General features: G+C 49.0%; 1 protein-coding gene and 3 long non-coding RNA genes across 12 annotated transcripts in view; 1 reads left to right on the forward strand and 3 right to left on the reverse strand.

Moving 5' to 3' along the window:
* Window positions 1–17,054, forward strand: part of TNS1 (tensin 1) — a 229,994-nt gene that overhangs the window by 49,697 nt on the left and 163,243 nt on the right. For all 9 annotated transcript variants that reach the window (XM_082397656.1, XM_082397654.1, XM_082397655.1 and 6 more), the window contains exon 3: window positions 5,715–5,752. In XM_082397656.1, coding sequence (XP_082253782.1) covers window positions 5,715–5,752 — 38 coding nt within the window. The remainder of the gene's footprint in view (window positions 1–5,714; window positions 5,753–17,054) is intronic.
* The window catches only part of LOC309631385, a 657,985-nt gene continuing 644,355 nt past the window's right edge, over window positions 3,425–17,054 (reverse strand). The window contains exon 2 of the long non-coding RNA XR_014246240.1: window positions 3,425–3,803. This is a non-coding gene — a long non-coding RNA (uncharacterized lncRNA). The remainder of the gene's footprint in view (window positions 3,804–17,054) is intronic.
* On the reverse strand, window positions 3,811–5,777 carry LOC309631378. The gene is made up of 3 exons (XR_014246233.1): window positions 5,674–5,777; window positions 4,492–4,617; window positions 3,811–4,003 (listed from the first exon to the last, which is right to left on the reverse strand). It is a non-coding gene; the product is annotated as an uncharacterized lncRNA (long non-coding RNA).
* Window positions 11,385–16,474, reverse strand: LOC309630650. Its single transcript, XR_014245863.1, has 2 exons — window positions 15,558–16,474; window positions 11,385–15,523 (listed from the first exon to the last, which is right to left on the reverse strand). It is a non-coding gene; the product is annotated as an uncharacterized lncRNA (long non-coding RNA).

The raw sequence follows: 17,054 nt of genomic DNA on the forward strand, positions 1-17,054 counted from the left end.
GGTGGGGGCCCCAGGGATCCAGAGAGAGCTGCTCTGCTGGAAGGCACTCCAACTAAGAGAAGAAGCCTTTGTGATTTAAACACTGAGCCGGTTAATGAAGACAAGCGTGCAGGCCCAATCTACCCTGGAGGCTGCCAGTTGGCTGCCTTATTTTCTGAGCAGGAGTCTGAGACTCAGAGAGGGGAGTGACTTGCTTCAGGTCACACAGCTCCGATAGCAGTCAGGACTAGAACCCAGCTCTCCTGACTCGGGGCTCTTACGTATAATAACAATCACGAAGGTGATGGAGATGCTGCTGATATAGCTAATCCTTATACAGAACATACTCTGGGCTGGCCACGTATATTAACTCATTTAATTCTCACAACTCTGTGATGTAGATGCTATTATTACCCCCATTTTCGAGATGAAGGGATGAAGGCTCAGAGTGGTTAAGTTACTTGCCCCAGATCACAGAGCTGGTGTGTGACCTGCATCTGAGCTGAGAGCCAGTCTACATGCAGCCAGGTAGGTAAGTGGGTAGGTGGAGAGCAGGACCCATGGATGAGTGGACAAAGAATCAGTTAACTCCTTTAGTGCTCCCACCCTCTTACTAGGCTTGATCATAGGTGGTGTTTGTCCTGAAGCACTTGGGAAGACTGACTATGGTCCCCACCTGCCCTCTCCCAGCAGGGGGTGGAGCTGAAGAGCGAGACTCCCCGACCCTCACTTGTGTCTTTTCTGTTGCCCCAGAATGTCAGTCCTGGTCCCAGGGGTTTAGGCTGGGGAGAATCCTTCCAGTTTGAAATTTACTACACATTTATTGAGCCCATCTATGCCAGACCCAGTGCTAGGGGATGGGGCAGGATACAAAGCTGCAAAGTTGAACAGGACCTCCCTTTCTGTCTTAAAGCAGTTGAATGTGGGGGAGAACCAATAATAAAGGAATACTTAGTCCTCCAAGGTGACAAGCGCTTTCCAAGGGTCGTGGGCTGAGGATTCTTGGAGCACAGAGGAGAGAGGGACCATCTTTGAATTATCCAGGGAGGGGCATTTTGAACTGGGCCTTGAAGGATGTATATGAGCTCACATTCCAGACCTGAACCTTGTAGACTCGAAGTCTGTGTGGGGAGTTTGGTGGGGCAGGAACAGATCTCTTTAGTGGCAGTGGCTGGAGGTAGAGGCAAGACTAGGCCATGTAGGGCCTTATAAGTGTGTTGAGGAGCTAGACAGAGGGTTCTAAGCAGGAGTACAATGTGATCAGTTTGTACTTGAGAATGGCCTGTGACTCCGTGGATTGAAAGGAGACAAGGCTGGTGGGGAGATGGGGCCCAGGGAAGGATAACTGGTCTGAACTGGTGCAGTGGTGTGGGAGGAAGGTTGGGATTCAGCAGCCTCGTTGGATGACTGATTGCTCGGTAGGGTAAGGAAAGGGAAGAAGGAGTTAGAGAGAGGAATATGCAGGTACCCAGGGAGCAAGGAAGGACCCAGGGGATGGCCTCTGGTCTTTGTTCACAGCATCAGTCTTTGGCCTCTTGCTTTCTGAGGGATCCTGTGCTCTGGTTTCTGTATTAGTTAGCTGTAGCTGCATAACAAATTACTCTAAAACTTAGCAGTTTAAAACAAGTACAGAATTATTCTTTCACATAGCTTCTGTGGGTCAGGGATTCATGAGTGGGGATTCATCCACGTAACTGGGTGGTTCGGACTCTGGGTGTCTCATGAAGTTGCAGTCAAGGTAGCTGGGCCTGTAGTCATCTGAAGGCCTGACAGGGGTGGAAGATACACTTCCAAGGTGGTTCAGTTGTGCGCCAGTCAACTTTGTGCTGGCTGGTGGTAGGAGGCCTCAGTTGTTCACTACATGGCCCTCTGTATTGGGCTGCTTGAGTGTCCTCATGACATGGTAACTGGCTTCCCCTAGAGTGAGTGATCCAGGAGACAAAGGCTGAAGCCACCAGTGCCTTTGATGACTTAGCTTCAGAAGTCATACACCATCTTTTCTATAATATCCAATTGGTATATAAACCAGTTCATTGTGGGAGGGGACTGCAGAAGGGTGAGCATACCAGGAGGCGAGACACACTGGGGGCCACCTTGGAGGCTGGCTGCCGCAGTTTACCTTTCTGTGACACATTTGAACGTGCCATTGGTCTGAGAAGTGAGAAGCCAGCTAAACGGCATATTTCAAATTACAGCAGGAGGGATGCAGGTTAGAGAGTAGGAAATACTGCCCTATGGGAGAATACCTGAGACAGGTGACTAAGATTGTAAAGGAGCCTTCCCTGGAGGGGACTCAGGGCAAGAGGGTTTCCCTGGGGTTGGGAGCAGGTGCTTCGGAAGGTGCAAAAATTCATTTGTGGGGGCTTGACAACGCCTGCGCTGCTTGGAACCTGCCACTTGAATTCAGTTTGCTGAGCTTTTGTCTTTTGAGCTGGGGGCTGGGGGCTGGGGGAGGTATATTCCTTTGCTCCCCACTCTAGAGCTTTCAAGGACAAGCTCTCTGCATTCCAGCACGTAGGGAGAACTCAGCACATTGTACTGCAATTGCCCAATGATTTCCCCATCTGCCCTCCATTCAAGGGCATTTATTGAGTGTCTGTCCACTGTGTGACAGGCAGGCCTGCCCTGCAGGCCATTCACTGCCAAGAGTGCCTGCCCGAGAGAGCACTGGAATCAGTCCACATTTTGCTCACCAAGCCATGCATCCAGGTACAGGGCTGGGTACTCCTGGAGAACGAGCATCTTCTTGCCATTCCCACAAAGACACTATAGTCAGTGTCCAGTGGGCTGGTCTGCCCAGAGGGTGGGACTTTTTCTCATTTGCACAAAGGTGCTGTTTGGTGCTGTGCGCTTGGAGCAGACACTGTTCTAGCTGCTGGGGATACAGTGTGAATGAGACAGGCATGTTCCCTGCCGTCATCCGTCTAGTGTGGGGAGATATACTATATATAAGTGAGCAGGAATTACCCCAGATGAGTTCAGATTGTGAGCTGTGCTAAGAGGATTTTATCAGGGTGCTGCTGAGAAAGAATAATGGGGAGCCTACTGTAATTTGGGTGGTCAGGGCAAGCCTCTTTGAAGAGATGGCTTTCAGTGGATTCTAGAAGTAGAAGAAGGATGTGGCTTGGTGAACAATGGAGAGATGGAGTGAGGGAGAGCTTTCCAGGCAGCCAGAACAGCGAGTGCAAAGGCCCTGAGGTAGGAAAGTTTTGATGCACTCTGTGAACGTCAGGCGTATGAAGTCTGATGCCGAAGAAAGATGGAGTCCTGGCTCTCATTGTGCTCCCAGTGTCTAGACTGGGGTGGGAGGCCTGGAGTGAACACTTAGGGGTGCCTTGTTGATTGACTATGAGACGCTGGGGGGAGGGTTATGATTCAGGAAAAGACTGAGTGGGGGGGGATGATTAAATGGGGGTGCACATAAACTCCAGTGGAGATCTTCAGGTCAACTCAGCAAACATTTATTAAGCCTCTACTACGTACCAGGCACTGTATCTCTCGTGTGTGTGTGTGTGTGTGTGTGTGTGTGTGTGTGTGTGTGTGTGTGTTTGTGAGAGAGAGAGAGAGCCAGGAGGTCCCTCCCTTGAAGGAGCCCACAAGTGTAGGAACAAAGATGATGGTGCAGGAAATGGCACTCTGTGGTGATGCCTTCAAGGAGGAGGGAAGAGTGAGAGAGGCCTCCAGAGGAGGGGCCCAGGCCTTATTCTTTTATTTTTAAATTTTATTTATTTATTTATTTAAGGCTGTGTTGGGTCTTTGTTTCTGTGTGAGGGTTTTCTCTAGTTGCGGCAAGTGGGGGCCACTCTTCATCGCGGTGCGCGGGCCTCTCACTATCGCGGCCTCTCTTGTTGCGGAGCACAGGCTCCAGACGCACAGGCTCAGCAATTGTGGCTCACGGGCCTAGTTGCTCCGCGGCATGTGGGATCTTCCCAGACCAGGGCTCGAACCTGTGTCCCCTGCATTGGCAGGCAGATTCTCAACCACTGCGCCACCAGGGAAGCCCCCAGGCCTTATTCTTGAAGACCTGGCATTTGATTAGCAGAGGAAGAGGAAAGGTCCCTTGGTCTGGAGGCAGTGGCCCAGTGGGGCGCCTGCCTGACTGGAAGGGCCTTCAAAGCTCAGGCCACATGGCCAGAGGCTTTCTCAATTCCACATTCCTAGGCCAGAAAAGAAGGCATGGGGGTGGGGCTAGGCAGGCTGCCGGCGTCAGAGTGGAAACACCCTCTGCAGGGGCGTTGCCTGGGGTTGGGGGTGGGGTGGGGCAGAGGGAGAAGCAGAAAGGCTTGATGGATGGGCCTGACTTGACGTGGGTGGCCGGGGGCGGAGAAGTCCCCGGGCCGGGCTGCGTGGCTGGTGGGGTCAGGAAAGCCTTGCGCAGCACTGGCTGAATCACAGGCCTGAGCTGGGGCCAGAACTAGGTTCTGGGAGAACAAGGGCCGGCCAAGGTCACATCCCAGACTCCACCCGGTGTGCCTCCCAGCTTCCCCCCCGCCCCCACTCCCACCGACAAACCAGAAGTCTTCGTGTGGGGTGCCCTGGAGCCTCTTTTGGCGGCTCTGGGCCTTCAGCTGTGCCTCAGTCTCCCTCTGCGTTCCGCTAAAAATCTGGTTGGCTCGTGGTTGGAAAGGGGTTGGGTAACTGTAGATCCAGAAGGCAGGGCAGCCGACTGTGGTCCGGGACTGAGGATCCGCCGTCAGGGTGGCTCCCTGTTCCCTAACCAGTGCCCCTGACCCACCTGCCTCCGCAGGCCCAAGTCAGCGCAGAAGCTCAGCTCAGGAGCCCCCTCACCCATCTTCGGGACCTGGTGAGAGAGGCTCACCAAACCCTGGGTGGAGGGCCCTGGGGTTGGGGTGGGCAGGCTGGGACATTCCAGGCTGAGGGAACCCCACAGGAAATTTGATTCCAGCTTCTGGTAGTGGGAGGGCAGAGCGAGTCGTGTGTGTGAGTGTGTGTGTGTGTGTGTGTTTCAACTCACGTGTGTTTCAACACATAAAGTTTGTGAATCTGTGTCCACACGTCTGTGTCAGGCTGTACTCCGAGGATCTCCCGTGAAATTGTGTGTGCGAATCCCCCCCCCCCGACCCCCAGTCAGAGGTTTCTCCTTGGGCTTGTGAGTGGGTGTGCAAGGCTGGCTATGTGTGCACGTATGGCTGAGTGTATGGGTGTAAGTGGTTATTGGTGTCTGTGTGTGTATATGGGTGTAAATGTGTGTGTGTGTGTGTGTGTGTGTGTGTGTGTGTGCGTGCGCGCGCGGGCCTCTCCTGGACCATGAATTGGGTCTGTGTGTCTCTCCTGGGGGGAGTGAGTGTGATCGTGGTTCCCGGGTGCCAGCTGCCTGCCTGGCGTGTAAGGGGAGAAAGTTGCCTTATTCCTAGCTCGGCTGACAAGGACCCTGGGTCCGGGCCACCTCTGCCCTCTGCAAGGATCCAGCGGCCGAGTCCGTTCCCCTCCTCTCCCCCTGCTCCTCCCAACTTCCCGCGGCCGCCCGAGGGGCTCTGGCAACGTGGTCTAGGCGCCTTCTCGGCCCGCGGGTTCGCAGTCCCGGGCGTTCTCGCCCCTCAGGCCCCGGGGAGCTGCGGCAACCCCCCGCCCCCTCCTCTCTCCGTCCCTCCTTCCCTCCGTCCCTCCTTCCCTCCCGAGCGCGGATTGCGGGCGGGGGTGGGAGGAGATTTCGCCGGAGTTTCCATTTCATACCTCGCGGCTAAACTTTCTTTCTGTGTCTCGCCCTCTTGCAGTCTGCAGCTTCTCCTGTCATCGGAAATGCCAGGCCAAGGTAAGGGGCTGCGGGCCGCTGGCCCCGCGGGGGGCTTGAGGACGGGACGGGCTAGGGGTCACGGGACTGGAGCGGGGGCGCCGGCGGGCCGGGGGCGGTGCCCTGATCGTCCCCTCCTTCTCTCTTTGTTTATGCAAAGCTTCTGGGCCCCGGAGCTGGCTCAGGTCAAGGTGAAGGCGAGGGCCGGGGGCGGGGGGCGGCGAGGGGGATGGGGGCGCGATGCGCAGGCTCGGCGGCTACTGGGGGTGGCTGGCGGGGATCGAGCTCCTGGAGAAGGGCCTTTGAAGGTAATTCCACCTAGTTCTCAGGGGGAGTGGAGGTATGGAGGGGGAGAGGGATGCATTTCAATTCCCCCTTGGGCCGCGCAGAGCCCTAGTTGGCCGGATTTGGCCAGCCTAGAAAAACGCGGGATGGGGCCACGGCCATAGGACCCCGAGGGCGGAGAAGGGGATAGGTAGGGGGAGTGGGGGTGAGGTGGAAAAAGGTCAGAGGTCAGGGTCGCGCTGGGTCTGGAACCTCCTTGAGCGACTGTCCCACTCTCTTCATTGGCGGGATCCCACTTTGGTGCTCAGTTTCCCCATCAGTGTTTCCTGGCTGGTCTTAGTGGGAGAGGAAAACAGGAGGAAAGAAAGACCAGAGGAACTGCTGGGTCCTGATTGGCCAGGTTGGCTGGTCCCTTGCTGCATCCTCTCATGCTTTGGCAGAAGAGTGATCACCTGGTGGCAGGCTTGGAGTAATGGGGGTGGGGGTGGGGATGACACCAGGATGGGTTTTGATGGATGAGTTGGGAAGGAAATTGTTCCGTCAGATGCGCTCAGCTTTCTGGAGGTGGAAGTGCCCTGCCTCAACCTTTCATGTGCAGCCAGTGTACGCACTGGTCCCATTATTGTTAATATCCTCCCTGCCCTCTAGCTCCTGCCTTTGCTGTTCGCACTTAATCTTTCAGGAAGGAGTTCAGTGAATGGAAGGAAGGGGGAGGATGCTTCAAAAAGGAGCTTTGAGCAGTTGAGGCCCGGTGTCTGGTGCATCTCATGTTCTGCTTCTTATTAGCTGGGTGACCTTGGGCAAGTCATGTAACCTCTCTGAGCCTCTGTTTCATTCTCAAGGATATGGGAATAAGAAAAGGTTATTATGAGGATGAGATGGGACAATGTGTGTGACGTGCCCAGCACAGTGCCTGACACACAATAGGTGCTCAAAAACATAACAGGTAATTGATTATTATCAATTGGTAGCTCTGAGGGCGGAGAGTTACACTGGAGAAAGGTGCTGATGGAGTAGGCCTCTCTGAGAGGGGATCCACTTCCTCCTGAGTGACCTTGCTCAAGCAGAGTACACAGCCTTGCTGTGGTGTAGGGGAGGGGTCTCTCCATCTGGAAACTCCAGGTTGGAGGGCTGTCCCAGCAGAAGTGCAAAAGGCCTGGCTTGTTTCTGCCATCTGGGCAGTTTCTGCCCCTTCTGTTGTCTTCTCCTTTTCTGACAACCTCAGCCTTTTCTTCTCTGGGTGGGAAGTGAGTTTCTGCCTCTCCCTGCATCTCCCACCTTGTTCTCTTCATCCAGAGCAGAGTTTTTCCACCTTTAACCCCAGAACCTTCCGGTGTTCTTGCTCCTCCCCATTCAATCCCCCCTCCTTCCTGCACCTGTTTCTCTTAATAACAATGGACATTTGTACAGTGCTATAGGCCTTAGAAAACACTTCAATGCGTTATCTGATTTTATTCTTTTAATTCTACCAGAGCATAAAACAGGCCGAAAGCTCTCGTTGTTTTACAGATAAACCGAGGCACCCAAAGGTTGAATGACTTTCCCAAGGTCTCACAGTATAATTCCTCACCCATTTCTGTCCCTGGGCCTTTGCGCTTCCTTCTAAAATGTCCCTCTTGCCTAGGGGCAGACATTCCTTGATCCTTACCTGCCTTTCCCCCTTTGCCTTCCATCTTTTGCAGTAGTGGATACAGTCAGAGAGGATAAGGGGATGAATGTCCAGTGAAGGGTCTGAGTAGGGTGAATGGGGGGTCCAGAGAGGCTGAGAGGTGTGACAGAAGATGGCTCCTTGCTGTACAGCTGCCTCCTGTGTGGACGCAGAGAGATGACAAAGATGACTTCTGGGGGGCGTAGCCTGCTTGGCAGTTCTCACATATGCTGGGGGGTCAGAATACACCAGGCTGCAGCAGCCCTGCTCTGCCCAGCCAATGAGGCTAACCCGGCGGGAAGAGGTGGTCTGGCAGGGCAGTGGCCAGACAGACAAATGGGGCTTTTTATAGGATTTTCCTCTATAGGAAATGGTACCCACTGGTGGTGTGAGCGCCACCCAGCTGGCAAGTCTCTCCCCTAAAACTACAGATCTTGCTAATGCCCTGCCTTTTCCTCCTGCTGGGAAAGGGTGATGTGAGCCCCAGAACACACAGCAGAGCTCTGTACTCTGGATTTTATAACCAGATCAACTTGGAGATCATCTCATCCATCCCCCTGCCTCTAGAAGGGATTCATTAAACCAATGTTTTTGGAGCTCTTTCCATATGCCAGACACTGTTGTAGGTGAACAAGACAGAGAAGGCCTTTGCCCTCATGGGACTGACATTCTCACAGGGGAGACAGACAATAAACAGGCAAACAAGTTATGAGGGAATCGAGCTAGGGCGGGGGTTAGAGAATGATTAGGCTGAGTGGCCCAGGAAAACTCCTCCAAGGAAGTATTGTGTGAGATGAGACTCCAGTGATGTTACATGATGATTTGAGAGATGGAAAGAGCCAGTGCACCTGAGGTGAGGTGAGCTTGTCACGCTTGAAAGAAGGCCGTGTGGCTGGAGAGTAGTGTGCACTGGCGGGTTTTAAGCATGAGAGACATAATCTGATATCCACTTGGAGAAGGCCACTCTGACCTTGAGCAGGCGAAAGTGTAGGAGCAGGGAGATGGGTCAAGAGGCGGCTGATATTGCCCAGGTGATAGACGCTGGTGGCTTAGTCCATGGCGCTTGCCGGAAAGATGGTGAGAAGGGACCAGGCCTGGGATGCATTCTGGGGTAGAGCCCAGAGCCTGGCTGTGGATGGGATGTTGGGTGTGAGAGTGAGAATGGGCTCAAGGATGACTCCCAGGTTTTTGGCCAGAGTCACCGGGTACACGTGGTTCTATTTACTGAGATAGATGAAGTGTGAGAAATTTCTAGGGAAGAGGGTGCCAGGACTTCTGCTTTGCTTGGTCTCTTATTTCACAGTTCTTTTCCCACACACTGAGGATTTCTTGCTGATATTGATCCTCTCCTGTCCTCTCAAATTCAGCTCGCTCTGGCCACCCCTCTGGTAAATGGCTGGTTCTGGATGCCTAAACATGCCTCCTTCCAGACTATTCCTGCATCATGAACCCATGGCTCTGAGCGGGGCTCTATTATTTATACGTCACAATACGATGTAACAAATTCCGCCCAAATTTAGTAGCTTAAAGCAGCAACACACAGTTTCTGTGCCTCAGAAATTTGGGAGTGGCTTAGCTGGCCGGTTCTGGGCTGGGGTCTCTCATGGGGTGGCGGTCAAGATGCCAGGTGGGGCTAATGTCATCTGAAGGCCTGACAGGCTGGGGGATCTCCTTCCAAGATGGTTCATTCATGTGGCTAACAAGTTGGGGCTAGCTTTTGGCAGAAGGTGTCAGTTTCTTGACACACAGCCGTCTCCATAGGACTGCTTGAGTGTCCTCATAACATGGCGCCTGGCTGCCTCAAAGTGAGTGATTCAAGAAAGAGCAAGGCAGAAGCCCCATGTCTTTTATAGCCTAGACTTGGAAGACAAACACTATTTCTACAATATGCTATTAGTCACACAAGTCAGCCCCATTGAGTGTGGGAGGGGCCTATAAAGACATGAATACTTGGAGGCAAGAATCACTGGGTCCATTTGGAGGCTGACTACCACAGAGTTCCAGGGAGAGAGCAAAACTGATCTGGCTCTTGGGAGGTCTCGAGAGTGGTGGGAAGGGCAGGGACATAGGAATCAGACATACCTGGGTTTGAACTCTGTGCTGCTGCCTTCCAGCTGTGTGAGCTGGGTTATAGAGGATTAAATGCACATTGACACATAGTAGGCATCTTCTTTCTCGGAACCATAGGTGAAACTAGAAAGGAGCCCAGATATTCTGTGCCTCGCTCTTTGCCACTTGGACCTGCTTGAGAGAAAATGCTCAGTGCTGGTAGAGGAGGGCCCTTAGTGCTCAGCTCAGAGCAGATGTTAAATACATGTTTATTGCACTTGGGACTGTTGAGAGATATGTTGCGCCCTCAGCTTCTAGAATAGTGCCTGGCCGGTAGTAGAGGTTCCAATGAAGAAGTAAAGGAGTGGAATAAAGGAATGTTGAGAAACAAGAAGTTCCTATATAGGGAGAGGCTGAGGGGGTGGATGAGAGCAGGAAAGAAGGAGCAGAAAAACCATTTAAAAATTCTCCTTCAAAAAGTTCTCCTACCTCCTGACACAAAGATGCTCCATATAGGGAATTCCCTGGCAGTTCAGTGGTTAGGACTTGGCGCTTTCACTGCCGTGGGCCCGGGTTCAATCCCTGGTCGAGGAACTAAGATCCCGAAAGCCGCATGGTGCGGCCAAAAAAAAAAAAAAAAGATGCTCCAAATAATAAATCTAGGCATTTACATTGTCAAGTTGGGGTATAACTCACATACCATCAAGTATACAAATTGATAAATTTGTACATATATATGAACCAGATCAAGATCTAGAACATTTCCGGCACCCCAGAAGCAGCCTTTATGCTCCCCTCCGACCAATATCCCCCAAAGGTAATTGCTAGTCTTACTTATACCATCAGAGATTAGTTTTGCCTGTTTATGAACTTCATATAAATTGAATCATGCAGTATGTTTACTTTTGTGTCTGGCTTGTTTCATTCAACATTATGTCTGGGAGGCTCATCTGTGTTCTAGTGGGTTGCAGTGGTTCATTCTTTTTTTATTGCTATGTTGTATTCCAGTATGTGAATAAACCCCAATTTATTTATCCATGACACTGCTGATTGCCATTTGGGTTATTTACAGTCTGGGGCTACTATGAGCAGACTGGCTCTGAACGTTTAATCACCTGTATCTACACTGAACTTTGTAATACACAAAACATTTTCCCTTACCTTCGCAGTCCCGTGAGGCGGGCAGGGCTCATGGGAGTCCCATTTTAGAGATCCAATGCTGAGGCCCAGGGATGGTAACCAACTTGGCTAAGGGCACCTTAGTGCCAGTGGCTTTCTGGCACTACCCTGGGATGAATGGTGGGGAGCAGGTGAGAAGGGAGGTGAGTCTGAGAGCAAGCCAGAGAAACAGAGACAAATAGAGAGAAGGGGCTGGTACAGGCACTGGCAACTCATTGTAGTTCACGGAAGGCCCACTCTCCAGCTGTCCCCCTAAATCTCTTGAGGGGAGCAAATTCTAAGCCTCCCTTAGTCCCCACCCTTAAGTCTCATAGGGGTCCTTATCTGTCCCCAATTGTTTCTCCTGTTGAGGATTTAAAATGAATGGCCCAGGATTTGTTTTCCACTTTTATTTGAGCATGTGCACAGTGTGTATATACACAGCAGATTTTCTTCTGTTTTGCTTTTCTCCTCACCTACCTGCTATAGGGTTCTACAACCTCCAGATACATCTTATTCATTTGTGTATTTATTTATTATTTTAAAGGAGACTTTACATTTTAGGCTGGCTTTCGATTTACAGAAAAGTTGGAAAGATAATACAGAGAGTTCCTGCGCAGCCCACACCCAGTTTCCCCTAATCCCGATACGTGTCTGAGAAACCCTTTTTTCACTCCTGACTTGCCCCCTTGTTTGAAATAGCAGTCCCAGCTGACAAGGGCGGCTCCTTCCAGCAAAATGCTAGCTGTCTATTCCAAGTCAGATAAGAGTTAGATGAAAGGAGCAGGTAGATGCAGGGCAGGCAAATTGCCCAGGCCCACACCTCAGCCTGCGGGCAGCCCCTTCTCACCTCGCTTCCTTTAGTTCTCCTACCCTCTTCCCAGCCCTGGCACTTCCCTGCCCTCAGCACCGGGTGGGGGGAAGGGGGGGAGGGGGGTGAAGGGAGGCAGCTGCAGCAGTGAGTTGGTCTCCTCCCCTGTACCAGAGGGCTTTAAATCCCATCCTTTAAGCTTGAAAGGAAAGGAAATCCCATAATTAACCCCCATCTTTCAGTCACATTATACCTCACTCTCCCGCTCTCTCATAAACACACCTGCAGCCTCCCTTCACAATTGTGTTGGAGGCTTGTTGTTTTCTCCTGCTACCGGGATAGCAGGGTAGTGGGAGGAGGTTCATGGCTCCACGACCCATCTATTGCTCTGAGCCCAGTGGAGTGCTTAAGTTCTTTGGCCTTGGGGACAGACTGTTGAGTTTAAATGCTGACTACAATAATAACTGGCTGTGTGACCCTGGGCAAGGTACTTAACCTCTCTGAGCCCCAGTTTCCTCATCTGTAACACAGGGATTATAGTAGGACCTATTTTGTAGGGCTCTATGATAACCCAGCTAAAATGCCAAGCTCAAAATTAAGTGGTCAAAATGTTGCTAATATTTATCATTTTGTATTCCTCCTACCTTCTTCTAACTCAGAAAAAGAGGGGAGACGGGAATTCCCTGGCGGTCCAGTGGTTAGGACTCCACGCTTCCACTGCAGGAGGCACGGGTTCAATCCCTGGTTGGGGAACTTAGATCCCGCATGCCATGCTGGGCCACGCGGTGCAGCCAAAAAACCCCAAAACAAAACAAAACAAAAAAAGGTGGGGAAAAATCTGAACTGAGAGACCAACCAAGCTTGCTGAGGGCACTGGTGTCAAGCAATATGATGCTTGCATATGTTTTGCTTCTTTTCTCCCTCTCCACTATCAAGGAAGAATGAGGAAACAGATGTAGGTGAATATAATGTGTCTTTTGCTGTTTGTTTGCCTCAGGGCACCTGAGATCTGTAGCAGTGGTTCCAGACCTTGTCTGTGCATTAGAATCACTGGGGTGCTTTAAAGATAATGATGCCTGGGTCCTCCTCCCCAGGGATTCTGATTTAATTGGCTTGGGGCATGACCTGGGCATTGGGAGTTTTGAAAGTGGCAACCATAGGTGGGGGTGTAAAATGGCACAACCATTCTGGAAAGCAGTTTGACCATTCCTTATAAAGTTAAACATACACTTGCCTTATGCCCCAGCAATTCTGCTCCAAGGTATTTACCCAAGAGAAATGGAAACATGTCTGCTGAAAGGCTTGCACATAAATTCATAGCAGCTTTATTCACAATAGCTATGAATTCACAATTCCCAATTCCCAAACTGGAAAAACCCAAATAGTCAACAACAGGTGAATCGACAAACTGTCATAAAGGTCCAGTGGAATACTACATGGTGATAAAAACAAATGAACTATTGTTATGCACAGCATCATGGATGAATCTCAAAAACACTGTGCTTAGTGAAAGAAGCCAGACACAAAAGAGTACATACTAGATGGTTACATTTTTATGAAATTCTTGACAAGGCAAAACTCTCATGACAGAAAGCAGATTAGTACTTTCCTGGACCTGGGAGGTGGTGGGAAGATTGACTGCAGAAGAGTGTGAGGGAACTTTTTTTGGGTGATACAGATGTTCTTCATCTTGATTGTGGTGGTAGTTACCCAGAGTATGTGTTTGTCAAACTCACTGAACTATATTCTTAAAAGGAAGGGATGCATTTATTGTATATAAATTATATGTCAATAAAGTTGATTTAAATAAAAGCTTCCCAGGTGAGTCCCCTTTGCAGCCAAATTTGAGAACTGCTGGTCTGCAGCTTCTGAAGACCCACCTCCGTCCTTGCTGTCTTGGTCAGCACCCAGCACAGTGCCAAGTGTGTAATAGTGCTTTCTGTGGTCAAGGGCCTCTCTTACTCTTTTTTAAAAAATAACAACTTTCTTGAGATGTAATTCACATACCATACAATTCACCCATTTAAAGCATACGTTTCTTTTTTTAAAAAAAATTTTATTTATTTTTGGTTGTGCCAGGTCTTAGTTGCAGCTGGTGGGCTCCTTAGTTGCAGCTGGCAGGCTCTTTAGTTGTGGCATGCTAACTCTTAGTTGCTGCATACATGTGGGATCTAGTTCCCTGACCAGGGATTGAACCGCGTCCCCTGCATTGGGAGGCGAATTCTTAACCACTGCGCCACCAAGGTAAAGCATACATTTCACTGGGTTTTTTGTATATTCAATGTTGTGCAACCATCACCACAGTCAATATTAGAGCATTTTATCACCTCAAAAAGAAACTCCATACATTAAAAAATTATTTTATTGAAGTACAGTTGATTTACAATGTTTTGTTAATTTCTGCTGTACAGCAAAGTGATTCAGTTATACATTTATATACATTCTTTTTCATATTCTTTTCCATTATGGTTTATCACAGGATATTGAGTATAGTTCCCTATGCTATACAGTAGGACCTTGTTGTTTATCCGTTCTATGTATAACAATTTGCATCTGCTAACCCCAAACTCCCAATCCATCCCTCCCCAGCCCCCGCTCCCCTTTGGCAACCACAACTGAGTTCTCTATGTCTGTGAGTCTTTCTGTTTCGTAGATAAGTTCATTTGTGTCATATTTTAGATTCCACATATAAGTGATATCATATGGTATTTGTCTTTCTTTTTTTTTTTTTTAAAGTAAGCGGTACCTTATTTTATTTAATTAATTAATTAGTTTATTTTTGGCTGTGTTGGGTCTTCGTTTCTGTGTGAGGGCTTTCTCTAGTTGTGGCAAACAGGGGCCACTCTTCATCGCGGTGCACGGGCCTCTCACTATCGCGGCCTCTCTTGTTGCAGAGCACAGGCTCCAGACGTGCAGGCTCAGTAGTTGTGGTTCACGGGCCTAGTCGCTCCGTGGCATGTGGGATCCTCCCAGACCAGGGCTCGAACCCGTGTCCCCTGCATTGGCAGGCAGATTCTCAACCACTGCGCCACCAGGGAAGCCCCTGTCTTTCTCTTTCTCTTTCTGACTTACTTCACTTAGTATGATAATCTGTAGGTCCATCCATGTTGCTGCAAATAGCATGATTTCATTCTTTTTTATGGTTGAGTAGTATACCACATCTTCTTTACCCATTCATCTGTCGATGGACATTTAGGTTGTTTCCATGTCTTGGCTATTGTGAATAGTGCTGCTGTGAACATGGGGGTGCATGGATCTTTTTGAATTATAGTTTTGTCCGAATATATGCTGAGGAGTTGGATTGCTGGATCATATGGTAACTGTATTTTTAGTTTTTTGTGGAACCGCTATACTGTTTTCCATGGTGGCTGCACCAACTTACATTCCCACCAACAGTGTAGGAGGGTTCCCTTTTCTCCACACCCTCTCCAGCATTTGAGAAACCCCATACAGTTTAACTGTCCCTCCCGAATCCCTCTCCTTCCCGCACCCCGGCCCCAGCCTTAAGCAACCACTAATCTGCTTTCTGTCTCTATGTATTTCTCTATTCTGGAGATGTCACATAAATGGAATAATAGAATGTATGTTCTTCAGGGCTGGCTTCTTTCACTTAGCATAATGTTTTCAAGGTACATCCTTTGTATGGCCTAATAATATTCTATTGTGTGAGTATACCACATTTTGTTTATCCATTTATCAGTTGATGGACATTTGGGTTGTTTCCACCTTTTGGTTATTGTGAATAATGCTGCCATGAATATTCATGAACAAGTTTTCATGTGGACATATGTTTTTACTTCTCTTGTATCTATCTATCTATCATCTCTCTCTCTCTCTCTCTCTCTCTCTCTCTCTCTCTCTCTCTCTCTCTCTACCTACGTGTGGAATTATGGGGTCCTGTTGTAACTCTATGTTTAACTTTTTGAGGAACTGTCAGCCTGTTTTCCAAAGTAGCTTATATTAGTTTTCTAGGTTGGCTGTAGCAAAGTATCACAAACTGACTTAACAGAAATTTATTGTCCCATAGTTCTGGAGGCTAAAAGTCCCAAATCAAGGTGTTGGCAGGACCATGTTTCTCTGAAAACTGTAGAGGGAATCCTACCTTGCCTCTTCTTAGATTTGAGTGGTTTGCTGGCAATCTTTGGTGTTTCTTGGGTTATAGATACTTCACTTTAATCTTTTATCTTCACATGGTATTTTCTGAGTGTGTCTTCTTATCATCTTTCCTCTGTGTCTATCTGTCTCTGTGTCAAATTTTTATGAGGACACCAGTCATATTGGATTAAGGCTCACCATAATGATCACATTTTAACTTGATTACCTCCATAAAGACCCTTCTTCCAAATAAGGTCACATTCTGAGGTACTGGGACTTCAACATATCTTTTTTTGGGGGACACAATTCAATTTACAACATAGCTGCATCATTTTGTATTCTCACCAGCAATGTATGAAGATTCTGATTTCTGTACATCCTCATCAATACTTATTTGACTTTTTGATTATAGCCATCCTAGTAGATATGAAGTGATATCTCATGGTGGTTTTGATTTGATTTCCCTGATGACTAATGATGTTGAGTATCTTCTCATGTGCTTATTAGTCATGTGTACATCTTTTTTGGAGGAATGTCTATTCAGATTCTTTGCCTATTTAAAAAATTACGTTATTTGCCTTTTTATTGTTGGGTTATAAGAGTTCTTCATATGTTCAGGATACAAGTCCCTTATCAGATATGTGATTTGAGGCATTTTTTCCCTGTCCTGTGGGTTGTCTTTTTACTTTGTAGCACACAAGTTTTTTGTTTTTGTTTTTTTTTTAAAGGAATTCCTTTATTTTTTTTATTTTTTATTTATTTATTTTTGGCTGTGTTGGGTCTTCGTTTCTGTGCGAGGGCTTTCTCTAGTTGCAGCAAGTGGGGGCCACTCCTCATTGCGGTGCGCGGGCCTCTCACTATTGCGGCCTCTCTTGTTACGGAGCACAGGCTCCAGACGCGCAGGCTCAGTAGTTGTGGCTCACGGGCCTAGTTGCTCCGCGGCATGTGGGATCCTCCCAGACCAGGGCTCGAACCCGTGTCCCCTGCATTGGCAGGCAGATTCTCAGCCACTGCACCACCAGGGAAGCCCAGCACACAAGTTTTAAACTTTGATTCAGTCCAATTTATCTAATTTTTTTCTGTTATGGTGTGTGCTTTTGGTGTCATAGCTAAAGTCAAATCCAAAGTCATATTTATCCCTATGTTTTCTTCTGAGTTTTATAGTTTTGGCTGTTACCATTAGATCTGTCATCCACTTTGAGTTAGTATTTATATATGGTATGAGGTAAGGGCCCAACTGCATTCTTTTTCATGTGCCTATCCAGTTGTCCCAGAAA

Source organism: Balaenoptera borealis (genome assembly GCF_965194805.1).
Source record: "Balaenoptera borealis genome assembly, chromosome: 6".
Classification (NCBI taxonomy): domain Eukaryota; kingdom Metazoa; phylum Chordata; class Mammalia; order Artiodactyla; family Balaenopteridae; genus Balaenoptera; species Balaenoptera borealis.